General features: G+C 34.1%; 3 protein-coding genes and 1 long non-coding RNA gene across 12 annotated transcripts; 2 read left to right on the forward strand and 2 right to left on the reverse strand.

Moving 5' to 3' along the window:
* Positions 1–212: 212 nt before the first annotated feature.
* Positions 213–1,816, forward strand: LOC103494600 (pentatricopeptide repeat-containing protein At1g62350-like). The gene is made up of 2 exons (XM_008455857.3): positions 213–542; positions 1,201–1,816. Exons 1-2 carry the CDS (start codon positions 213–215, stop codon positions 1,597–1,599), a joined length of 729 nt encoding a protein of 242 aa, XP_008454079.2. The 3' UTR covers positions 1,600–1,816.
* A 627-nt stretch (positions 1,817–2,443) lies between these two features.
* Positions 2,444–10,058, reverse strand: LOC103494602 (uncharacterized). Its single transcript, XM_008455859.3, has 10 exons — positions 9,875–10,058; positions 8,923–9,079; positions 8,654–8,828; positions 8,347–8,417; positions 5,000–5,137; positions 4,828–4,919; positions 3,959–4,230; positions 3,727–3,812; positions 3,431–3,532; positions 2,444–2,854 (listed from the first exon to the last, which is right to left on the reverse strand). Exons 1-10 carry the CDS (start codon positions 9,988–9,990, stop codon positions 2,693–2,695), a joined length of 1,371 nt encoding a protein of 456 aa, XP_008454081.1. The 5' UTR covers positions 9,991–10,058; the 3' UTR covers positions 2,444–2,692.
* A 689-nt stretch (positions 10,059–10,747) lies between these two features.
* Positions 10,748–14,869, forward strand: LOC103494605 (uncharacterized). Of its 3 annotated transcripts, none has more exons than XR_007822266.1 (9): positions 10,748–11,357; positions 11,535–11,608; positions 11,730–11,755; positions 11,843–11,921; positions 12,149–12,416; positions 13,016–13,758; positions 13,860–13,904; positions 14,023–14,074; positions 14,398–14,869. It is a non-coding gene; the product is annotated as an uncharacterized LOC103494605 (long non-coding RNA). The 3 variants fall into 3 exon arrangements; XR_007822267.1 differs by having other exon boundaries at positions 12,149–12,227; positions 12,332–12,416; positions 13,124–13,904; XR_007822265.1 differs by having other exon boundaries at positions 13,124–13,904.
* On the reverse strand, positions 14,574–24,779 carry LOC103494604 (probable complex I intermediate-associated protein 30). Of its 7 annotated transcripts, none has more exons than XM_051087365.1 (10): positions 23,918–24,779; positions 23,588–23,660; positions 23,103–23,199; positions 22,823–22,936; positions 21,067–21,117; positions 19,896–19,987; positions 19,756–19,815; positions 16,535–16,615; positions 16,277–16,375; positions 14,574–14,948 (listed from the first exon to the last, which is right to left on the reverse strand). In XM_051087365.1, the coding sequence occupies exons 3-10, from the start codon at positions 23,152–23,154 to the stop codon at positions 14,760–14,762; spliced, it is 738 nt and encodes a 245-aa protein (XP_050943322.1). In that variant the 5' UTR covers positions 23,155–23,199; positions 23,588–23,660; positions 23,918–24,779; the 3' UTR covers positions 14,574–14,759. The 7 variants fall into 7 exon arrangements, with proteins under 7 accessions (XP_050943322.1, XP_050943320.1, XP_050943321.1 ...); XM_051087363.1 differs by having other exon boundaries at positions 23,588–23,772; XM_051087364.1 differs by having other exon boundaries at positions 23,588–23,824.
* Between the last annotated feature and the right edge of the window lie 744 nt (positions 24,780–25,523).

Genomic DNA, 25,523 nt, shown 5'->3' on the forward strand with positions numbered 1-25,523 from the left:
AACCAATTCTGGTCTTTAAGGACACTGGAATAAATATCTGAAGACAAAAGCCTTTTATATTAAGTGTAGTTTTCATATAGATTAGCAAAATATCTTTAAACCTCAAAATTTTCCAATAAGCTTCTAAAAAATTTTAAGAATACCCATACGGTTAGATTTCTGCTACATTCCATCTTCATTGAACTGACTTTCTCGCAAAAGGGCGGTTGGAGATGAAATCTACTCTAATGGGTCGTCTTCAACTCCATTTTCCTCAATTGGGTCTTCGCCAAAACCTCACAAACCGAAGCCTCCATTGTTGTACGGCAGCTCCACCTCCAAATATCATTTGTGGCCTCAGAAAGGGTTTGAAGAAGCCCTTAGGGAGGTCAAGGGTGCCCTCCAATGAGGCAATTCAAGCAGTTCAATCTCTCAAGCTTGCTAAATGTACCTCCAAAATGGAAGACGTTATCAATACCAAGCTCAGCAGATTGCTTAAAGCAGACTTGTTTGATGCTCTGACTGAATTACAGAGGCAAAATGAATTGGAATTATCGCTTCAGGTATTGCTTACAGTTTAACGTCTGGGAATATTGCAAAAGCTAGATATTATACTTTTATGCCTTCAACTCTCTAATGGCTGGCTTTGTTATAATAATTGCATATTGAAAGTTCAACTCTATACCAATACTCGTTAGAGTTCAGTTTTATAGGGTTCGATTACAACAATGAGTAAAAAGTTGATGGTGCTGTATTTTTGCATTTTCTTTCGCTGTCATTTATTTTTGCATAGTTTTTTCCTTTACAATTACTACAATCATTTGGCATTCTAAGCAACCATTGTTATTGAGTAAAATTTCAACTTTCATTTTATCCAATTATTATAGCAATGAGTAAAAGCTTGATGGTGTTATTGTAGCTGTATTTTTGCATTCTCTTTCGTTATCAAAAGGAAAAACCTTTTGTATACCATATGAATTGGTTCCTTTGTACTCTTCGATATCTTCAGATATTTCATTTATCAAAGAAATTGAAATTGTCTTTTATATATATAAAAAAATCATTTATTTTGTTTTAGCTTTTTCCTTTACAAGAACTACAATAATTAGAAATTCTGATCTAAAAAGTTTACTGGAATGATACATCTGGATTCTCTTCTACAGCCTTTAGTATTCCTTCCATTTCAAATTCTATTTCATCTTAACTGAATTCAGGCTTTAGGTCTTTAAATTTATGCAAAATGAAGAATGGTACGAGCCAGATTTAAGGTTATACCATGGAATGATTATGATGATGGGAAAGAACAAAATGATTGAAATGGCTGAAGAGGTCTTTCATAAGTTAAGAAAGGATGGGTTAGAACCAGACACAAGAGCTTTCAATGAAATGATGGGAGCATATCTGCAAGTGGACATGATCGAAAGAGCGGCTGATACATACAGATTGATGATAGCTTCAGGTTGTACTCCAGATAAACTGACTTTCAAGATCTTGATAAAGAATCTTGAGAAATTTAAGGAAGAATTTGCTATAGTGGTGAAGAAAGACTGTCATGAGTACTTGGATAATCCTCAGAAGTTTTTCAACGACGAAGGGCAGAAACTGACGACGAAAGGTTGAATTCTTTAAACATGCAGTTGGGTTACTTCTGGGATTGTATTTGATTTTTTATCTGATCAATGTCTTTGGGATTCTCATAATCCTTGAATACTTTGTAACAGCTAGTAATGAATGAAGGTAAACTCTAGACTATTAACTATGATGCGAGTGGCTGAGTTTTCGGTGAGCTCTTTTTTGCCATGGAACTTAATTGGATGAAAATTTTCATTGTTACAAATTTCTACATGTTTTTAGTAATCCTGTAGTTTTTTTTTTTTTTTTTGTGATTTATTCCACTTGAGTTTTCTTCTGCTTCAGCAGGAATTAAACGAGGATAGATTGATACAATAGAAACCTAAAATGCCCACCGTAAACCAGTTAGTAAAATTTGAAAAAAATTATTACAAATTTGAAAGTATAATAATAAATTGTTACAAATTTAAAAGTATAAATACAAGGTTAAACTATTACAAATAAAATTTTAGAATTTAGATGTAGGACAAAAAGGTTGAAAATGTTTATAAATATAACAAAATTTTGATTACCATTAGTGATAGCTCATGTTAGATTTGATAAACATCTATCAACATTTATCACTAAAACGATTTTTATTTGAATCTATTGCAATCTATCACAGATAAAAAGTAAAAGTTTTGTTTTTTTGTAAACAAGTTAGCTCGGTGTACTATCTTTGAAAATATATCTTTATGGTAAATCAAAGTTAATTTTTAAGGGCTAAATTTAAGATTTTTGAATGGTATAAGGAATAAAATAATGAACAAGGACCAAAATGATATTTTGATCACTGGACCATCTCGAATGGCCAAAAACCTCTCAAACAAAATAGAAAATATATGCAAGTATGTCAAGATCAACCATCCATCCACCTTTTCAGCAGAGAACTTCATTAGAACGTACTTTTACTCCGTCGAAATATATAAAGTGAATCTACAAATAATTGGCCAGAAAATACAAACGATATAATGGATGATACATGGCAGAACATTTGAATCGTTTCCTTGTACAAACAGAGCAGCAGAAACCTCATTCAAGAAAGAAAAGGAGGGAAAATTTGGTGAACCTTCCAAGTGTAAGTGAGTTTAACAAATCCCAATCAACTAACAAGGTGTCTGGGAGAATTGTTGAACATACTGTGCCACATGTATGCTCTTGAAAGCACCATCTCAAGCTCTTGATGAGTCCAATTTTGAGTTGGAACATGCTGGAGAAACATCACCAATTCTTGAAAATCAAGTTTCTGCAACTGTTCAGACCACTGAAAAGAAGGTAGAAAGAACCTTTTTAAGTTCTTGGCATCCCAAGCCAATGTTATAGCAGAAACAAGAACTACACTGAAAAATTTAAACAGGAACTCTAGTAGGTAAACTTGATATTGTCCTTCATTTCATTTTTCCATTGTTGAAGAGTTACCTAGAGAGTTCAGAATTTTTAAACACTTGTCACATCGAAATATCAAAACAAATGTCCTCCTTTTGTTAGAATACCTCTTAACTAGAATTAAAATGTGGAATATATTGAAATACAAAGGGACAACTACAAAATAACTCAAAGTATAAATAAAGGCACTTTGAACCCCCTCCCTTCCAAAAAGGAAAAAAAAAAAAAAGCCTTCTCTATTATTCTCACTATATAATTCTCTTGTACTTTGAATTTACATTAACAAAGAAGGTTGTCTCCGTTTAAAAAAAAACATCTTTCCCTTGATTCACTAACTTGCTTCTATCTAATTACCCTTATTCACAAATATCATACTAATATAATATTCTTAACCAGGTACATTACACCTTCCTGGGTCTAACATGTCAGAGGAAAATACATTTGATGTCCTTACCGTCAAAAGAAAACTGGCAAATATGTAGACAAGGAAATCTGGCAATGAATCCCCTTCCGCAAGATAAGTATCCCATAACCGGGTAACAAGATGGAAAGGAATCTGATGGAACAAAACAAGACCATCATTGAACTGGTGAGAGAACGAAGTACTCAAATACTCTTGGCAGTTTCTATTTACCATTCCATATTCATTGAACTGTCTTAAATACAGAACGTGATTAGGTTTTAATCCATTCCTAAAAGAAGTAACTGGAAGAAAAATACAGTAGTATATATACAAATGTCTTGGAGTACCTCGCGAATCAAAAGACAGTTGAACCACCGAAAAGCAAATTGAAGAAACTCCAGACCCTGCTCCTCCATGTGTCTTGAAACAGGTTCTGGCCAAATTAAGAAGTACGCATGATTGGTTAAATAAGCGGCTTACCATATTCAATTCCATAGGTTGTAAGAGAGATCAGTCAAAGAATAGAAAACTCAAACAAATGACTTCTACATAAGACTCAAGGTCAGAAAGAGAGATTACCATCAATCCTCCTAACCAGTTCCTTCAACTTAAATACAAGTCTCTGAATTCCCGGTTGTGCAAACGTGTAATGATCTTGCATACCATCAAGTAATTTAGATAGACACCAGTAGCAATCTGCCTCAATGTTTGTGATCTTGTCAGGAGATAGATCAGAGATCGACCATTTCTCAACCCCACCTTCTAAGTATTCGGACAAGAAAACAACTAAAAATGGAGTGGCAAGATCATTTATTCCCTGAACGTATCCACTTGCAGGATGCCGAATAGCCCTGGGTTGAAAATAATTGAGTAAATTTGATATAATGCTGATTTCAGACAGCATCGCTTTACACATCAATAACCATGTCGTGCAATGACCACAGCTTGGTCAGTGACTTAAAATATTTTACACCAATAAATAACAAAGTGTCCGAGGTTCCTAATAGGAAAATGTACTCTTGATGTGCAAATAAATAACTAGACTGATACTTCGCATGAAACTTTTGACCACATAAAAAAACTAGGTTATATTTGTAATTGTATCCTTCTGTAATTGATTCCCATTGAAGAGATTTTTATAAGCTTCTAATGAGGAAATGGACTATGCATACAAAAAATAAAAATAAAAACAAAAAATTTAATCCTTTGTATGTAACTTCAGGCTACAATGAAATTATTAGTTAAATTTTCAAAATGTAGATGAGTATTCGATATCATGCTCTGAAAAAGATATCCACTCATAATAATGATGACGACGACGATAATAAAAATAATAATAATAACAATAATATATAAATAAAAATAATAAAAAACAAAGATATTTGCGACTTGATATAAAAAGCAGATATAATGACAAGTGACAATGGAAGGCAAGGATAATGTCTTACCAAGTATAGAGAATACGCTCCAAAGATTTCTGAACTTGTGCTTGTTGAAAGAAAGCAACATCAGGTACAGTTCTAGGACAATCAACGGCAATCTAACAAGGAAAACAACTTTCAAGGATTGGTAGAACTAGAGAATGACATTGAAGCTCGGCACTAACTTGACAGGCATTACCTGGCGAAGCATGTTTATCTCATCATCAGAACGTTCAGTATCAGGAATGTCATAGAACTGTGCAACGCTGTCAAGATACTCAAGCCTCTTTCTTCGTAGAACTCCCTCCTTTCTATCTGAATTAGGTGGTGCATAGCCCTGTTGTCAGTGCATATTTAAATTGTGGACAAGCAACTAAAGGATTCTATCAGACAAGTTCAGAGTTAGTTAAAGATGAAGTTAGGCAAGTCTCTGTAATATGTTCCCTTATACAAACTTATACAAACTTATACAAACTTAATAAGTTTGTAAGGGACCAGAAAAACAACGCCAACATAACAAATTGGTTCCTCTGTTCAATGGCTTACTACAGAAACGCAACGCTCCAAATACAAAGAAACAAAAAGGGAAGATGATAAAATGATAAAAAGCAACTAATAAAATGTAAGAAATAAGAGAACAGTCCTTCAAAAACTAATTGGAACAATAATTTATGAGGAAAAAAATTCTTCCGACCGAAGAGACTTCCAACAAAGGTAAAACTTGCAACTTGACATCTTGAGTGCTTTGGATGTGGATCAATCAAGACAATAAGATCTTTGAAATTCAATCTGGAACAAAAGCCCAAAAAGACAAACTTTCCATTTACCAAATAGGTCTCAAGTAAAAATAACCATAATTCCTCACTTGTTAATTACTTTGAACTCTCGAAAGAATCCCTTTTTAAAGAAAACCAGACAGCTTACATGCCACCCACTACAGTTTCTGAAGAATTCATAAGAAATTCCAGCATTATTTACCCCCAACACCTGTCCTACTAATTCTTTATTCAGTCAACAGCTTATATTCAGTTTCACTACCGTTCCTCGAGAAAAAATGGTTGCAAGGTAAAGTTAAAGACTTACTGTCAAATGCTTCAAGAACTATCCTATGATACGTATAATAGAAAGAACAATAGAATGTTGAAAAGTAAAGGTCTTTGTCAGACCACCAATTTTGTGAAAGTGTACTCTGGGAAGGGTAAAGAAGAGGAATGTAACTTCTACAATATAGTAATTAATAATATAGGATTGTAACTCTTGAAAATAGTTCGTTAGGATGTGATTCAAGATATAAGTGGACAAGAAGATGTTATTAAAGGAGAATAGAAGGAATCTGAGTGTAACTGCTGTAACCGTATGAAAGGTAGATTGCCTTCTGATTTCTGAAATAGACCAACAGACAATTTATAACGTGCATTGGTCTGTAACCTCCCTTTGGAAGTATTATCTATAAAAATACCTATCAGTATATTGACGATTATTTGGATCTTGTATTTTATACAGCCTCAAACTGATAACCCTCCACAGTTAACAGTACTCATGCATGCTATTTTCCTAAATTGACCGACACCTAGACACTTCAGCCATTATGCAGTGTTTGTGTTACCTTTCATTGAAGTTGACAAATCACGGCTTATTCCATCCCTTTCATCTTTTTCATTTCTTATTGCCAATCAATAATTTAAAGTAGCTTAAATTTTTGCCTCCAATCCATCCAATCATGTTTCAGGTACTGTCTTACATGGTCAGAATAGTTGTTGTGATACCCTTTTGTGAGGAACCAAAAAAACAGTAGGAAGGAAGAAAATACAAGGTTCTTTGCATAGAGTAGAAAGAATAATGCTAAGGTTGGAAACTTACTTAAGAGGACTCTCTCTCCCACAACTCTGAATATTTTCCTTCCGTATGATCTTCTAAAACATGCTATATTTATCCTCCTAATTTTGACTACTACACTTCCTTCTAATATAACCTACCTATCCCATATACCACCCCATATCACATTCATTCACTCTTATACTAATTAAACCCCGATGTCTAACATCCGCCATAATTTTATTTGTATAAAGTAATTCTTCATTCAATAGGCGTTTCTTTCATCTCAAATCATTTTCACACATTCGATTTCTTCTTTCCAAAAAAATAGTACATTAGATAATAAAAACTCTTATTACACTGCATATTCAGTCATAGACAATAAATGGTTTCATTCTTTCAAGAAAACATCCAAATTCAGCCATTCATCCAACCTCAGCAAACCTGAATCAAGGTTTAAACTGGCAGTTAATCTTGTTGGTTTAATTCTTTTTCACATGTAGCAAAATTGGCATTTATGTCAACTAGACTCACTTTTCTAGGTAATTTCAAAAAAATTAGAAGACAAAGGCATATGTTTTTCAAAGGGGACCTTAAAAGAGTCAGAGAAGTTAACAAGATGAACATAAATTCACATATAGTATTAACAAAAATGCAAGGATAATGCTTTTCCAATGGATTTTTCCAGGTCTTGTTTTGGGATTAGTGGTCATCTATCAGGGTGCCAAAGCAAGAGGTAAAGATATTTGAACCCCAACAATGTCATTTTCTTCCAATTAATAGTAATAACGGCTTATTGTATTTTGTTAAAATTTTCAACCCATATTTATTTAACAACAAACAATGAGTGCAACACTAAGTTGCACTGCAATATCCCCCAACAAACAAAAACAAATGGTAAGGTGAGGCGAGGAAAGTTCGAGAGTATCTTTTTTATTTTGAGTTTGGAGGGTTTGGTTCTTAAAAAAGCAAACAAAGCACTCACAATGGGGTAATCACATATAGATTATAAGAAGCCAATGATATTTGACTCCAGTATGAGCAGTAAGAAAAAGAAATATGCAAAAAGGAAAACATTGAAAACAAATTTGAGAGTAGGAAATTTTAATTTCTGAAGAAATTTACAATAAAGGGAAGATTGATAATAACTCATTATGGTGTAAAAGTGGTTCTTAAAAGGCTGTTCTTTGGAATGGCCATAAAATTTCTTGGAGAGATAGCAAAGCACCAAGAAGAAGAATTTAACCGAGCTGAGTCAAAGATGGATGGAAAATGTTGAGAAAACAACTGTAATATTTGATGATTCCTTTCCATCCAAATTTTAGAAAAGAACGAGACCTCTATTTTGAGTTTTAAAGTTCTTTAACTTCTTTTTAATTTACGAGAGAGATCACTTTGAAGGGGAAAAAACACTCTTTGGGAAGGATGATTTAGTTTCTTATTCTTAATGTTGTCGGGTTCTTCATTCTATGGGAGCTAGTTACCGTTTAAGGTATGGCACAATTTTTCACAAATTCGATGAAAAGGTCAGTTTCTCAGGGAAAAGGGGGGAAAATAATATTACATATATATATTATAAGCTACAGTTTTTCAAAGCTATCTGTGCCTGTAAGTATAAATAAACATAGAGCAACTCATTCTTTCAAAAGAAAACTGAAGGGCAAGGGAAATAGACTACTTTTTATCAAGCGACCAGAAATTAAGTCAAAATCCCTAAATAATCCAACTTACCAAAAGAAGCCTCCATATATTTGGACGCATATAAGGTGGAATGCCACTCCAAGCCAACTCTCGCAACTTGTCTACATAGAAAGAAAAAAAAGGGAGCAAGGTTACATCCATGTGTTTCACCAGCAAAACTAATAAGAAATTACTTTTTAGAGCTGTTAGCCTAATGCATTTCATCTACGACAGGTTGTAACAATAAAAATATAAGACCACTATGCATTTCCTGTTCCTGTAACCAACTTTCAAAGGTGCATAGGTATCTGTGACTTCTAGATGAGGGAGGATTATTTCAAACAATACATATGCATACCTAATATGATTGTTGTCCCTGAGAGCAGCTTTGTGAACTTCATGACCCTTGCAGAATCTGTTGCTCTAGCACCCATTATTGGCTTTTCGACTTCTTTAGTAAGATCCTCAGTGTTAGAGGTCGATGATTTTGACTTATTAAGAATTGTATTATTTTTTATAATCTGAACATCTTCCTACATTGAAAGAGAGAGTTTCACTATAATGCATTTTGCCATCTAAAAATAAGTTATAACTCAAGTAATATAAAAATTTTCAAATCAGTCTCACCTCCTCAGATTGGGCAATGCGATTGCTTGTACCAGTATCGATATCCGAAAAGCTCCTTGAATAATTCAATGATTTATCTGATACATTTGATGGGCTGAGTACATCTGATCTTCTAGTTAGCAATACTTTACCAGGAATACTACGGCCTTTAAGTAGCCTGCATCAGAGATCCAGATGTATGATTAAGAATTTAAGAAGAAAAATATAACAATAAAATCAAAATCTCAGGTTCATAGAATGTGATAAGCAAAGAAAATATGTTCCTCAGTAACCTGGCCATGGGATCTATTAGCAGCATCTACAAACTATGGAAGCCATAAAAACACTTTTTAGTGAAAAAAATTTATCTTTAAGAGACAACAGTCAATTCTAGCATAAGAGACATAATCAATAACAAGATAGACTCCACCAGGTAAATTTTGAAGAATTGGAGCACTTACAAACTAACAACAAGATGCTTATCCGGCTTCCATGAATCAAAATTCAAAGTAATTAGTATCTGATTTAAATTACCAACCACAAGTGTAGAGGCTCGGACAATTCCCACTGTTCTTATCCCCCAATAAATATTTTAATAAACCGGCAATACAAATTTCCAACTGCAGAGCTCCAACACATTTCCCAGAAACCAAACGCAAAACGGCATCAAACCCAGATCGTATCTAAGTAAGCCAGAGCTCATATAACAAGATCTACAAAACCCACAAAAGTTTCCTCAACAATCAAACTCTGAGGATCAAAAGCTTACAGAATTGAGGAACTGGAACCAACGCCCACGAAGAATGTGTGGAATTAATTGAGCTACCCGATAAATTAAAAGAGAAAAACAAGGCAATTGGAGATCAAAATCTTAGTTGGGGAAGTGGGGGTTGAAATCCAATGAAAATGAAAGAGAGAGGGAAGAAAAATCAGAGATTTGGAAACAAGAATTAATGGGAATTGAGATTGTTACCCTTGTACATTTCTGAGGGTCTGACTGAATCTGGAATCGAGAGTTGATGAGATTGTGCTCTGTTTTTGTTGTGGATCTTCACCGTCGAGACTGTTGTTATTGCCACTGCTCTTCATGTTCGCTCAACCGAACCATGCTCCGTTTTCCCCCCTAATATTTCTCTACCCCGACCGGAGGTACCAAATTAATTGCTTAATTCCAATTTTTTTTCCAATTATTTTGTATTTTTAAGCTTATGCTTAAGTTTAATCCAAGTTTTTACTTTTCTTTTAATTCTCTTTTTTTTCTTCCCATAATTATATTTTTTAACGTTGAAGTCTATTTTGGTTTTGGATTTTCTTCCCTGTTTGAGTTTTATTATTATTTTTTGTAATATTGTTTTTAAGTTTTAATCATTATAGAGCTAATAATCGAACTATCGATATTAAAAGTAATAATTTTTGTTTTATTCATTAAAATGTATTTGGGGCTAAGAGTAAAGTTTGGTGTTCATTTTAAGTGTTAGGAGGTTCGTCCAGCAACTTTCGAACATCACATCCAAAGACCGTCGCCAGCCAATCCTCGTTACCACTTCTAGTGACTCTATTAGTGAACTTTTAGCAACCGACTCTAGAGACCTATCAATCTAATGGTGTGTTGAATCACGTTGGCATAAAAATATTTATAAAATAAATTAATAAAATTTTTGTAATTATTTATCAAATTTAAAATTAATGTGATGAATACATAACCTAATAATCCAAATATAGAAATCCACAATAACAAAATAAACATTTTTCAAATGTTAAGATTTTAGGAGATTAACGTAATTACACAAATAAAATATGTTTTTGGACTAAAAACGTAATTTTCCTTTCTTTTTTTTCCCTACGTTACGAAAAGGGTTTTGCGCCAAAATGATATGATGAGCCCTTAAATAAACGAAAGAGTCGCATTTCTACCAATTCTCTTCGTTTTTTCTCAATCTTCTTCGCGCCAATTTTACTTTCCAAACCTCGAAAACTCCCGATTCTGTTTCTTCTTTCTTCATGGATTCTTCCCTAATCGACAATCTCAACACCTCTGTAATCGCAGACGCAATCGACGTTAATGGCGGCCAATCCCCCAATACTCTTTCAATCGGCATTAATGGTTCCGCTTCCTGTTTGGTCTTTAGTGATGAGAGTGACGTTTCGTTTTCCGATTCTATTAACCACTCTCATCTAAAGAGGAAGTACGGATGGGAAATTGGAAATCGGAAACGGTAGTTTGAGTGAGGAAGTGGATTCTGTTTCGATTCTGAAGTTGTGTAAAACTCAATCACATTCCGCTTCTTGTTCAAGCGATCCCTGGTTCGGTACTCGAGCCTCTTCCTATCGCATGTTCCCGATGGAGGATTTGGAAGATGATAATGAGGATAATCCGTAGATTAAAAGTTGTAGACAGTTTTGGAAAGCAGGGGATTATGAAGTAAATTTTAATCACGATCCTATTTCGGGTTCAGGTATTAGAACAGCAACTATTTCTCTGTTTTCCAATGCTTCATTTGTTGATCAACAATGTTGTTTAAGAGAATGAAATTTTCAACTTCTATAGATTGATTGATAAATCCAGTTGTAGCTTAGTGATTGATTAAATGTAACAAACTTAATTTTGACATTAATTAAGTTTTATGTTGTAGCTGTATAGATCATGTTAGAGTTCATCCAAAATTTCTACATTCAAATGCAAAAAGCCATAAGTGGGCTTTGTGAGGTAAAATTATTGGGTTTTTTTTTTCTAATAATTTTTTTATCGTTCTCTGTTTTTTACTTCATAATATTTCTAAATTTGATATGTTCTACATATCTCTCTCTTTCATCAACGGCTATTGCAGAGCTCTCGGATAATTCTTTAGATGAGGTATTGAGAATTTGTCTATGATTGAGTGAAATTACTTTAGAGTTTCTTTAATTTCAATTGTTTGATGTTAATTAATTTCTTGTTTAGGCCTGCAATGGGGCTACATATATTAACATTGACATGTTGATAAACGAAAGGGATGGTAGTAGAATGTTGCTAATTGAAGGTAATGTAATTATATGTAAATAATGTGAAGCAAATATATAATTCCTTTATTGGTCGAGTTTCTTTCAAGATTTGCAACTAATTTCCATTACAAGCTCGTTATCTAATTAATATAGGGATAAAACAGCTATTCAATCAAACACTTACATCTTTTTTTTGCATTTTTGAAAAAAATGTAATTTGTAAAGTTCTCATATGTGTTATTTGGCTAACTTTTCATAAATGCAGACAACGGTGGTGGGATGTGCCCAAATAAAATGTCTGTCTCTTGGTTATTCTTCAAAACGGAAAATGCCCAACACTATTGGTCAATTTATGCACTCTTTCACTTTTTAGCTTTCAATAAATTGAATACACTTTTAGTTAATTCACTTGAATAGGTATAATTTGACATAAATTTATTTGTCTTAGATGGGAATGAGTTCAAAACAAGTACCACGAGATTTGGAGTCGATTGTCTTATATTTTCCCGTTGCAATGGAAGTGATCAAGGAGGGTAAGTTCTTTATATTGGAATGCTTATGATGAATGGCTGTTAATTTTCTACTTTCCCATTTAATTATTTACTTATGAGTTAGTAGAGCACTACTATAATTCATATTAATATAACATATAAATAATATTCAAATTGAATTGTGTGTTTGTTCTATTCTACTTGTACGATTAATTTGTAATTTATTTTTTTAAATTTTTTGATCCATGAGTGATTGATTTGGTTGATTTTTTTTTATAACCCAAACACAAAGCATTGGAATGTTATTATACACATGTTTTAGGGACACCGAAAAGGAAGATATTGTGGTTCCTATGGTAGGAAAATTAGTTAGCATGAAAGACTATTCGTTCATAAATTGAATACATAAAAGGTAATATTAAAAAAAAAATTATGGTTTGATGGGTTTGAGTTTTTGAAAATGATAAGGTTGACTTTAAGTTTAAAGAAAATTGTTAGAGCAAGATGATGTGCTTCAAAGATAATTGGAACAGAAATCTAAAGGTAAGAAAAGAACAACATTTATTGTTCTCTTTTTCACTAATAAATATTAATAATTTTAATGGAGAGTCAACTTTTATTATTAATGTAAACTTTGATAGATTACAAGCAACTATTGCTTGGAGCTCGAAGAAAAAAGCAACTATTGCTTGGAGCGAATGTTTTAATGGATGATAGGCGAAGTGTTTCATCGAATGTTTTCACTTTAGGGTTAGTAGTTATTACTTGGAGCTCGAAGAAACAAGCAACTATTGCTTTATCAACTTCGGAAGCAGAATGCTAACAGAATTTCAACATGAGCAAGAGGGAGCAAGTGTTATATTATGCGACAACAAAGCAACAATCTAAATGACGAAAAATCCGACATTTCATAGCCAGACAAAGCACATTAATATTCGCTTTTATTTTATTCGTGATTTGGTTGAAAAGGAAGAAGTTTATCTGTCATATTGCAGCACACATGAGCAGTGACTACTTTGGTGACAGTTTGATTTCTAAACATGAATGTCTAACAATAATTTGATTTCTATACATTTAAATTTGAATTTGAAGTGTCTAGGTTTGAACTTTTAAATTCTTGCGCATGCATTAGGAAGAATTAAACCTACAATGTGATTTGTCGGGAAGTGGATTACGTTCTAAGACGACTCTTAGTAAAATCTAATGATTATAATATGGATAAAATGAATCGTAGAGCACATATGCGTAATGTTATGAAGTTTTCGAGCACGAGATACTACCACTATTACTCCTACCGGAGTGACTCCCGAATCAACAACCTCCTCCTGTTCCTTCATCCACCTATAGGTTTAACCCCTCTTCTGGACAACCTAATTTTCCGCAGGTAATTATTTACAAACACTACTTCTACTTCGTTTGTTCTCTATATTTCTGAATATTTCTAAAACATGTAATTATGTTATATGGTAATCATGATGTATCAAGTTCGAAGAAGGGAAAAGAAGAGCTAATTGATTTGCTCAAGCCGAGGTGACTAAAATCATCAATATATTATATTTCGCTTCAGAGTTTAAAATTTTTATTTTATTGCTTTGCTCGTATTAATTATTTTAATTATTTTAATTTTTCTAATTTAATTTGTCTACAGGTTAAGGATCCATGTCTAGAAAGTAAAGGAAGCATCCATGATTTCAAAAAAGGTTTTGTGTTTTCTTGAAATCCAGCTTTTTGAAATTGTACAACTATAATCAAAGATTTGATAAAGGTTTTTTGATAACGGTTGTGAAGCAACCAAAAGCTAGAAGAGAAGGAGAAAGAATGAACACTTCAGATTGATTTCAGTTCAGCTGAAACTATGAAAAAAGACAAAAGGTTTTAGCCATTTTGACGGAAACATTATGTGTTAGTAACATCTTTAAAATAAGACCAAATGACTTAATGAAAACTAAACCCAAAACATAGATCAGAAATTAATATAATATAATGTGATATTCGATTTATTTGTTGTTGTGTTGGTTCACAGGATGCTGCAATCACTATTAACGAGCAACAAGGGAGGATATATGTCAGCTACAAAACAGTATCACTCTTTCAAATCCCAAAACTGAGCCTAACGATATTGCACAAAGCCAACTCTTAATTTGATTCTCTAGAGCTTTACTTGATGCTTTGTATATTTTCAAATTTAAAGTAAATGTATAAAGTAAAGTTTGATGTATATATTCCAAGACTAAAGACCCAAATGGGACGTGTTTTACATATTCGAGACTACAAAAGTTCTGAAAATAATTTGGTACAAAAATTTGCATTTTTATTGGAGCAGAGATTAAAAAGGGATCATAGTTAAGTTATTTATTTCTAATATGTAACAAAATCAAAACTGACTCACTGAGTTCTCAAGGCTTTGATCCAATCGATTTCGACTTGAAAGTCACCAGGCCCAGATGTAGCACCAGGAAAGCGACCAGCCGCATTAACCGATAAAGACATTCCAACAATACGAGATGGATTCATTTCCAACTCTGCATCTATTACATTCCCTCTCCATGTTGGTAAATATCGATCGAGAGGAATCTGAATATTCAAGAAATGAATTACATTTAGATTATCAAATCAAATTATATGACTTGTATGTTACTCAAATCACAATGTTTAATATATTATCAAAACACGAGACAAAGGTATTTCATTGATGAATGAAATGAAAAGTCCAATACTCAATAGATGAATTTCCCCTTGGTTGGATCGTTTTTACTTTTGTTCAGAGTTTTGTCAATTGAGTCAGATGGAAAGCACTTGAAGTATTGCCAACAAAACGTTCTTTGTTTCTTACCTTCACAGGCTTATATTCCTATTCCCTCAAATTAAAGTTCTAACCACTCTAGTTGTTTCATTGAGATTCCTTTCCAGAGGTGCCAAAACTCCATTTTGGTCGGTTTCAAAAAACAGGGTAGAGGGTCTTGTGTTGAACGAATTTCATAAAAAGCCTATTAGTGGAATTGATCTTTGTATGTCCAAGGAAAGGATATTAAAAGCTTTTTTCGTCAACAAGAATTTGAAGGCACCTTCAAGCCTCAATAAGTTTTATTGCAGCTGAAGTTTCTTCAGGAGGTACTCTTACGAATGAAATCCCAAAGGCTTGTTTAATAAATCGTATTAAATCACCAATTAACCCAAGACAAGAGGAGAGATTAACGGTGGACAGTGACAATCAGAGGCAGACTGGAAGAGTGGCTAGGATTTTGGAAGGGGAAGGGTTAGGAGGAGAGAGGAGAGAGCTTAACAGTGGACAGTTTTCCCTTTAGTTAGCTGTTTTTGTTGGAAAATGAAGAAACCTTGGACAATATTCTCCTTCACTGTTCGTTTGCTGCAAAAGGGTGGTCCGTTATCTTAAATGAGTTTAGGTTGCTCTGTTTCTTCCTAAAAGAGTGGATGGAACATACATCTCTCTATATAACTTGTAAAAAACATGAATGTCATGAAGGCTTCGTTCTTTATAATATTTGAAGTGGGAGCACTCATCCAACAGTAAACTATAGTTTCCGTTTCCCATATCCCATAGAACCTCCTCTATTATTAGTGCGGATAATTTGGTTCGCTATTGTGCGTGCATTTTTCTGGACTCTTTTGGGATAACATAAGAGCCGTCTTTTTAAGAAAATTGTCTATATGTTTTCGTTTTTTGGATTTGGTTTTTTCTAAATCTTTTCTTTGGTGTAAATCAAAACATCCCTTTATTCATCGTAGTTTATTGTTTTTTCTTCCCAATTGGAGAGCTTCCATGCAATCACCTTTAGGAGTTTCAGTTTTCCCTATTTCATTCATGCAATGGAATGTTTCTTTAAAGTTTTTTTTTGAAAACACACACAAAAAATAAAAAGCTGATATGGAAGGTCACTTGCCTTGGCAATATACCAATCACCTTTAGGCGCTAGAAAAAATGCTTGCCAAGAATTATCTTCCTCCTGTCCTGGTGAGTTCACCCAATTCTCTGTATAAATCTGCGAAGGAATTTGCAGAGGTTCAGTTAAAACTTAAAATACTTCAAAGTTTTCAATTCAATAATGAAGGAAAGATATTTACATCATTGGGTATAAAATCAAATCTTTTTTCCTTTACAATCCAAGTTCCTTGAGAGAAAAATGGGAAAAGAAGCTTACAGTTGATATATAGCATCGTCCATCTCCTTTAACTTTCATTGCAATTGAATCATACGAATCCAAATCAAAATAGCCATCAAACTGAATTGGAGAACATAGAAGATTAAGAATTATCAAAAACGCAAACAACAGAAATCTAGACAAAATGGAAATTTCTCTGCTGTCTTAACAATAAAATACATTTGAAAACTTACTAAAGAAATACACGAAGTATAAATTAACTTCTGTGGTCATAATAAGAACCAAAACCTCTTACGAGAGAGATCAACTATGGATTATTATATTTAGCATAGGGGATTCAAAAGAAATGGAACCAATTCCGCTACAATTAAATAATCTTTGGGGGAGTATAAGAAGATTCGAAGAGCAAAGATGCAAGAGAAAAAGTAATCTATAGGTGCACCAAAGTCAAAAGAAAATAACACTGATATATCAATTGAAAGGATGTGGTATGATAGGCATATACTTGAGGCTAATGTTCAAGAACCATATAAAAAAAAGTTTCATAAAAGAAAGATACAAAGAGAATAAAAGTAGAGAAATTGTCAAAAATAGCAAAATAGAAAAAACAAGTGTAATGGATTTTTGTCTTTTAGTGGCTTTTTCTATTAATAACAAGTGTAAAAAAATACAATAGCTCTAAGTACAAGCATAGTTTTGAAAGTTTTGCTTAAAAAATAAAGGCCACCTTTAACCAAACATAGTAGCTGACCTTTTACTACCATCATGCCCAACTCAAAGGGGAAATTCCTAAGAGGTACCACAAGCCATACTCCCGTCATTCCAACCAAAAAGAAGAGCAAGACAACTTTCGATTCTCCACTCAGAGTGAGTAGTGAAGAGTATGAACACTTTGAAAAGACAGACGGAAATGAGGGGCAGTTGCAAAGAAGCCCTTAGAAACAGACTTAAATGCCCTGTTTCAGATTGATGAAGAATTGGAAGATGAATCGAATGTCGATGATAAGTGTTCGATTTACCCACCATCAGTGCAGCCGATTGGAATTCCAGATCATCTAAAATCGTTTATAGCTGATTGCGGTCTAGTGTTCAATTGATCATTCCCAGCAGATTTTGTGTCCTCCAAAGGCTTCATGGACTTTTTGCACAAGTGTAAGCAGTGAAGGGTTAGAAGAGGGGTGCTTTAGGGTTTTCCAACAAGATACCCTGTCAAATGGCTTGCCTCTTCAACTGAAGCTTACAAGTTTTCTCCTCAAGTTTGGTAGTAGTTTGTCAGCTCATGTAGCCTTCTTTACAAATCAGATGTTCGTTGGTTGGATTCGAGATAGTGCTCTTTCGTTTCGTCCACTTGAGATGCATCCTCTTCAAGCTTTTCAAAGTTTAGCAGTCATATGCCTTATATGTCTCTTTCTCTTCTTGGTGTATGATGTGTTGTGCTAATGTTGAATCCCCTGCCCATCTTTTTATTCAGTGTCCTTTTGCTTGACAATTTTGGGATCTCATTTTGGAGGCTTTTCGTTGGTCTACTGCTTTGTCTAATGACATTTCGGACATCTCAACTCTCTTATGGTGGGTCGTTTAATGGTTGCAAGAAGGTTATTTGGCTGGCTGTTCTTCAGGCTTTCTTTTGGACTTTACGGGATGAGCGTAATAGGCATCTTTTTCAAGACTCTTTTTCATCTTTTAGTTCTTTTTTTGACATGGTATTGTCCACGGTTTTCTATTGGTGTAAAATTGGGCACCCTTTTAAGAACTTTAGCTTATCGGTCTTAGTTGCCAATTGACGCTCTGTTGTAATCACCTTTAGGTGCTTGGAGTTTCCCCTTATTTCATTTTATTAGTGAAATGTTTGTTTCTTATAAGAAAAAGAAAAGCTTTTCAAAGATTACTTCCTTCATGGTTATGGTTTTTTCGCGCACTTTTGTTTCCTTCCCCAGCATTGCATTTGTATTGAATTTTTTCAGCTGCTGTTTTGGTTGTTTCTCTGACTTGTTTGAAGTTTGTTAAGTTCTTGGTCCTCGTTTCGTTTGTCCGTGTATTTGGATTTCCCTTAGAGATTTAAGCTCTTTGTATATTTCTTTTGTACTTTGAGCATTAGTCTCATTTCATTATATTAATGAAGAGACTCATTTCTATTTCGAAAAAAAAAAAAAAAAAAAAAAAAAAAAAAAGATAAGTTGGAATAAACTTCAATTAGTTTCAGCCAGTATTGGACAAGAATCTCCAGCTTCCTTTTAAGATGCAGTTCTTTACAAAGAGCCAAGATTGCATCAAGAGCATCGGTATTTGACTCCATAATTGAAACAATTAATAAATCAATGAATGCCTTTAAAGAAAACTCACACCACCTCTGTTAGGGGTGTTTGGTAACTTCAGTAACTTGGGAGAGTTGGGTTGGGAAAGTCAAAGGGAAGAATACATATAGGCCACAATAAGTCCAAAAAAACAAGGAAATAAAACAAAGGTACAATAAATTACAAAATACCCTGGAGCTATAAACACTCAACTGGCCCCTTATTTTCAACACAAGCATTTTCCTTTTAGTCTTGTTTTAGTCCTTAATCACCGACTTCACACTTTTCAGATTTTGAATGAATCTACGACTGAGCCATCCATCACTTTGATGAGAAGTAGAATTCAACCAGTTACCAGCTAGGGTGATTGAGCCAGCCATCAGAAAATCTGAAAGTCATGAGACCCTATTTTTCATTTCCAAGAATAAGGCAGACAGAGAAGTAGTAGAATATAATCCTTTCAAGTCTTCGGAAATTGACACATGAAATCTTGGCAATGATGCCGTTGAAATAAGAAACCAGGTCGATGAGGGTAAGAGTAAAAGGAACGGATTGAATCTTCGATCATTCCACATTTGATGGCTTTATAGATACGGTTTTATTTAATGCTCTCAATTCGTATAAATGTTCACTTCACGCCCTTTTAAAGAGTATAGTCCTTCCACTTCAATTTATAATTGGCGATCGTTATTGTAATCCACCTATGGTGGTTGGGAAGCTTGATATTTCCTTCTGTAAATTTCATGAAATTCTGTTTCTTTCTAAAAGAAGAAATAAAAAAGAAATTGAAAGGATGGAGTGCAAATTACGCGCCTAGAAGTCCCAAACTTTCTAGCTTTTCATAACATTCACGATACTTCCCATTTAGAGAATATCTAAGGACCGTAATACAAACTTGGCCTTCTTGAGAAGTTTGTCATCATCCAAATGACATCATAATATAACCAAATATCTACAGTCACGTACCACAAGGAAGGGTTTATGATTCTTGTAACTGTGCATGCCAGCATCTACAGGTGCAAATCTCTATAATAATGATGATAAAGATAGAATACCAATAAATAAATAAACAGATAGATCTAAAGACAATTCAGAATACATTTCACCTTTTTGGAGCGCATTCCACAAAACCCACTCCGGGTTATGTTCCATTTTGAGTTCCCACTTATATCCAAGGAGAGATTTCCAGAGAAAACTCCTACAGAATTTATATTAAGGTCAATAAATAAAAGTAGTAACTAATAAACCTGAAAATAAGTTTGGTAGAAATCCATGTGACGGACTACAGAGCAAGTGACAAATTTCCTAGTGCTTCTGAAATGAATATAGTCGAAACAAAATATTGAACCATAGTTGCTGACTTTTACCATTATAATATTTCTTGGACCTCTTAGTGCTTCAGAAATGAATATAGTCACTTTGATTTTTGTCTTTGTTTCTCTGTTTTTTACTGTATCTTCGATTGGCTGTATTTTGTCTGTCTTTTACTCTTTTTCTTTTCTCTTAGTATAATTATCTCGTACTTTGAGCATTAGTCTCATTTCATTTTATTAATGAGGAGGCTTGTTTCCGCTTTTTAAAACAAAAATATTTCTTGGACCTCCCCGATTAGAGAATAAACAGTGTGTACTCCTCAAACTTACTACTGAATTAGTAATTAGTATGTACTCATCCAACTCGTTCCTAAATTTAAAAGTTTTCTCATCCAGAATAATTGAACTGCACTCTAATCAATAGCCACAATACTTTTACCTAATTGAGTTCCCACTTACGCCCAGGGAGAGATTCCCAAAGAATATTCCTTTAGTATATAAATTTTAAAAAATAAAAACATGAAAAGGAAATAAGCCCAAAATAAATTAGTAGAAATGCATTTGGCGATACGGATTGCAGAGGAAGTGATATTTTCCTGATAAGCAAAACAGCTGAACACTACAATTTTGTATAAAGACTTGTGCGGGAAACCCCTCCAATCACTTATAAGTCAGAATCTTGGGTCTCATAAAAGCTGAAAACAGTGCTTCAGGAAATTCTCCTTTTTCTTTTCATTTATCAATGAAAACTTGTTTGTTGTTGTATATAGATAACAGTACTTCAGGTGAAATATATGTTTCAGACAGAAAAGAATATATAATATAGAGCAATATATATAAATGTAAGTACTTCAGGTGAAATATATGTTTAGAGAGAGAGAGAAAATATATTATAGGTCAATACCAACAACCATCAAGGCGATAATTTGTATTTAAATGAGAGAGACAATCTGCTATACAGTACCACGAAGCTCATTTCCAGTTTCACTGATTTCCAATGACGCTGATGACAATCCTGGAAGCAATCAAATGAGAAACACTAAATATTTTATTCCAAAGTTCATTAAAATTAACCCTTAAATAACTTTTGTCATAAGTTATTGATGACAAGTAATCAGATTACTTGTTTTTAGCTTTATGCCTTATTGAGAAGTCTAGTATCCTCTAAAAGAACTGATTTTAGCTAATAAAATATTTGAACTGTTTACCATTCAAAATGAACATCTGTAGTCCAAAGATTTCAAAATAGTTCTAAATGAATGACTCTTCAGACGATCAGTTGAGTAATGAAAAGGTGTTATGGCAATTACCATGCTAATTGTACATTGTTTATGTGGCATAATATATTAACTTAATCATATCTTTTAGGACTGACTTCCTCTCTCTCTCTCTCAATCCATCTCTCCTTTTCCCCCTATAGACAAGTCTCGTCAGTGCCGCAACCGATCCCTCCTCGCAATAGCAAATAAAGGAAACCAAATTTTAATATCTTCTTCTTTCAAATATAATAATAGCTCAATTTCTTCTCTAGTGTATTTCTTCTCTTTTTATTCCCCTAATAGAAACAAATAATTCCACTGAGAGAGTGAAAGACTATAAGGCTATACCAAAAACCAAGCACATAAAGGTCCACTTTCCTTGAGTTGATTTTAGCTAATAAAATACAAGGGCCTACTTTCCTTAAGTTGACTACAAGGGGCCCCAAAAATTAGCTTCCCTATGGTCAATCTTAATTGGAAACCGAAAATTCCTAAAAGACAGTTTTTCCGTTGGTCCCTTGCTTATAGAAGCCTAAATACTCGAGACACGCTCTAGAGGAAGTTTCCTGGTTGGTCTCTCTTCCTTCCATGTGTCATCTTTGTCAGAAAGAGGCTGAAACCTAAGACCATTTGTACTTACGCTGTGAGTTCGCCTTCAAAGGGTGGGGTAGAATTTTTATACTTTTAGGTTGGACAGTTATCTCCCCAAGAAGATTGATGGTTGGACGATGGATGGCTTGAATGGTAGCAGCTATTGTGGAAATGGAAAAATCTTGCAAAGATGTGCTACTCGTGCACTTTTATGGCATCTTTGGAATGAAAGGTATAGTAGGGTGTTTGAAGATAAGTTCATTTCTTTTTATTCTTTTTGCACTCTTGTGCAACATTCAACCTCTTGGTGGTGTACAAATTACACAAGTTTTCCCCGCCTTTTAAACACGAAGGACCAACTGGCAAGGTTAATCTCCTCAACAACTGATCCAAAGTGTTCACTCATCCTTGAAGGCCTTGACAAGTAAAGAACTTAACTTTCTTAAGAATCTTAGTCCTCCTAAGGACATCAACCACAGACTCACTAACAAGAGAGGTCCAATAAGTGCCGAAAAAAAAGGATGGCAAGAAAACCTCTCTAAAGGGTCAAGAATCTCGTCCTCCTAAGCCCATCCAACTTAAGTCGGTGACCATTTAGAACCATTTTTCAAAAAGGTAAAACCGTATCTTTTGAAACTTCACAGACCAGATACACACCACCCTAGGTCTGAAGGACTTAAAATGTATTTTGCCCTGAGGCTCATATCCATTAAAAAAAAAGTGTATTTTGCCCTAAAAAATACTATGCAAAACCTGAAATGGTGGGAAAGATGTTAACCTGAATTGACATCAAAAAGCAAAATACCTTTCCTAACCCTCATATAGGGTTACATAGAAATACATAAATGATAAGTAGCCTAATACACATACCTCCATATTCAGAATCTGAATATAAATGCCATTTCTTAACTTCCTGCTTGGAATTGAAGTTGAATATGTATTTTTCAGTAGGTGGTATCCAATCCTCAACATTCCAAGCGAGAGCTATGAAAATCCAAAAAAGGCCATAAATTGTCATCAGTCGTACAAGGTGGCATACACAACTTAGGTTTAGAGAAGGTAACTGAGTGGGTAAAGCATACTTAATTAATATTCATAGACAGATTATCCTTAACCTGAAACTGGTAGATATAGCACCTATTAAAATAACCTTTTTTTGTTGTATTTACAGAAGCTCTCCAGAGTGCTCGCAATTTTGACATCTTTCACACCAGTCAAGCCCTTACAACAGAGGAGGTACTTCACACCTGAATAACCATGAAAGAAGATACAAATCATATAATAAAACATAGAATTTTCATTTGAAACAAACAAGCTTCACTCCATACGATATTTTAGTGAGTTATAAACATACTAAAAATCAAACCACTGTACTTGCTCATTTCCCACTTATGCTTCTGCTTTTCCCATTAACTTATAGCCGTTGCCCGTTGGACTCTTTCTGTTAACATGTTAATTTCTTAGTTGGTTGTCGTTTTTTAGTTTATTGTTAGTTTAAAGGTACTGCCACTCGTAAAGCCTACGTGTCTGTAGCCACATGGTATTTGATCATATTTGGCAAGCACCGTAGACATCAATAAAGAGCCACCTAGAATCGACTATGTCATGTTGTGAAGGGATTTTGTAGAAATTTACCCCAAAGATCTCCTTGCAATGCCTCCAACCAATAAATGGACTTCTATTAGATCTGCTACCTAGGACAACCACGCTGTAAAGCAACTTATCGAATGACACTCGTTGAGCATAAGAAATTCAAAGTGCAGTTGGAGGAACTTATGGACAAGGGATTTATTCACCCTAGTGTGTCACCTTGAGATACCCTAGTTTTGTTTGTGAAGAAATTAATTAAGAGAAACTCTGATCTAAATGGACCTAGAATTCATAAAATGAGAAGGGAAATTAGAAGGGAAAAAAAAAAAAAAAAAAACCTAACAGACCCTGAGGACTCGATTATGGAAATTTTACCGGTACTGACGCCGCGTCAAAAGATAGGGAAAGTCGCGCCGCCCGTGTTCAGGGACGAGCCGCCGAATTTATAGATGCAGTGAGCGAAGTCCTGCCGACAATATCGTCGAGAAGAAGCCGGAGCCGTCCGAGACCAGGCAACGTGGTCGGAGATGAAGGCAAAGCAGGGCGTAAACTTCATTATAAGGGGTGAAAAACCGACCCGACGCGATTCGGTTCGGGTTGGACCGGTTAGTAACAACAGCGTTACCGAACCGAAATCGGTTCGGGTTTAAAATTTACCGATTAGGTTAAAATTATTTCTTCGTCTGACTCTGCTTCATTTCCTCTCGTCTTCGACTCTTCTTCACCTCTTCGTCTGCAGACGCGGCATCATCTCTTCGTCTTCATCACTTAGCCATTCCATCGTCTTCATCACTTGAGTTTTTGGGAGGTGGGTGTGTTTTAACAGATATAGAGAGGGGTTTGGACTCTTGTGAGGAGGTCTAGAAATACTAAACTTTAATGTTCTTCAATGTGGGGTTTTTGTGCCCGAAACTTCAGTACTACTTGTTTGGAGCTTCCTTCATTTGCCAACTAAAGCTTAACTGCAATGGTTAGGGAACTAGAAGCATTTCCTTAGGTTTATAGTTCTTATCACCTCATTTGTGGTATAGAGTGAGAGAGATTAGAGAGAGATGACTAATTGTTGTGCATTTACAGAACATCAATATTATCTTATGCTACAATGTAATTTTGTATGTTAGCAATATTCTAAAATGAAATTTGAGTATCATTTTAGGGTTTGGTGGGTCTTTGCAAATGACTAAAGAGAAGGGTGAATGTGGAAATTTTCAAAAACTAATAAAAATTTCATTTTTTGACAATATATATACATAAATTCAATGTGATTGTGAAGTAATTTCTTGATCTATGTTGTAAATTGTAACGTACCTTGGCCAATAATAATTGTACTATGTTTATTACTTTGATTATATAAAATGAAAGCAAGTTATACGTTATGTGGATAATTTGGGTTTGTGTATGGATTACAATTAAGAGGTTTATTAATTTGACTTGTCATCACTCTATTTGCATTCACATAAATCAATCTTTTAAAGTGTATTTTGGTTTATGTTTTTAGTGAAGTGTATTTTGGTTTATGTCAAATCTACAAACTTTATCTATAGAGAAGTCTTAATGATATCCATATATACACACATTTTATTAATAAATTAAGTTTACCCGACGGTGTCCAATAGTATGAAACATTCCATCCTTCCTTCTCTTTGTCATTATGAATTATGGAGTCAATTAGATCTTGACTGGTTTGTGTTTTTGCTTATAATTCAAGTGTTTGTATGAGAACTCGTAGTTATTGTTTATGAGAAATCATTAAATCTGACTTGTTTTTTGAATAAGCCAAAATTTCTTTTTTCGACTGTGGCAGTATAGTTAAATGAATCAAATAAGTCAAATTTGAGTGTTTTTTTTTTCTTTGTTTTGTTTGATGATTATTCAGATGACTTCATTCTCGATAGACGAAACTTCAAATCAGAGTTGTTCTAGTCCAGTGTTAAGAAAAAGAAAACCGGTTAAACCACCACCATCGGTATGGGAACATTTT

Source organism: Cucumis melo, chromosome 7 (genome assembly GCF_025177605.1).
Source record: "Cucumis melo cultivar AY chromosome 7, USDA_Cmelo_AY_1.0, whole genome shotgun sequence".
Lineage (NCBI taxonomy): Eukaryota > Viridiplantae > Streptophyta > Magnoliopsida > Cucurbitales > Cucurbitaceae > Cucumis > Cucumis melo.

What these genes read in the sequence shown, in the direction of transcription:
- LOC103494600 (XM_008455857.3), top strand. Translation starts at nt 213, where the DNA reads ATGAAATCTACTCTAATGGGTCGTCTTCAACTCCATTTTCCTCAATTG. An exon ending in AATTGGAATTATCGCTTCAG is followed by an intron (nt 543 to 1,200) that starts GTATTGCTTACA and finishes TTCAGGCTTTAG; the next exon opens with GTCTTTAAATTTATGCAAAA.
- LOC103494602 (XM_008455859.3), bottom strand. Translation starts at nt 9,990, where the DNA reads ATGAAGAGCAGTGGCAATAACAACAGTCTCGACGGTGAAGATCCACAA. An exon ending in ACCCTCAGAAATGTACAAGG is followed by an intron (nt 9,080 to 9,874) that starts GTAACAATCTCA and finishes TCTCTGATGCAG; the next exon opens with GCTACTTAAAGGCCGTAGTA. An exon ending in ACTGTCTTTTGATTCGCGAG is followed by an intron (nt 3,533 to 3,726) that starts GTACTCCAAGAC and finishes TTGTTCCATCAG; the next exon opens with ATTCCTTTCCATCTTGTTAC.
- LOC103494604 (XM_051087362.1), bottom strand. Translation starts at nt 23,154, where the DNA reads ATGTCAAAATTGCGAGCACTCTGGAGAGCTTCTGTAAATACAACAAAA. An exon ending in GACGATGCTATATATCAACT is followed by an intron (nt 16,376 to 16,534) that starts GTAAGCTTCTTT and finishes ATTCCTTCGCAG; the next exon opens with ATTTATACAGAGAATTGGGT. An exon ending in GTGATTGGTATATTGCCAAG is followed by an intron (nt 14,949 to 16,276) that starts GCAAGTGACCTT and finishes TTGAATATTCAG; the next exon opens with ATTCCTCTCGATCGATATTT.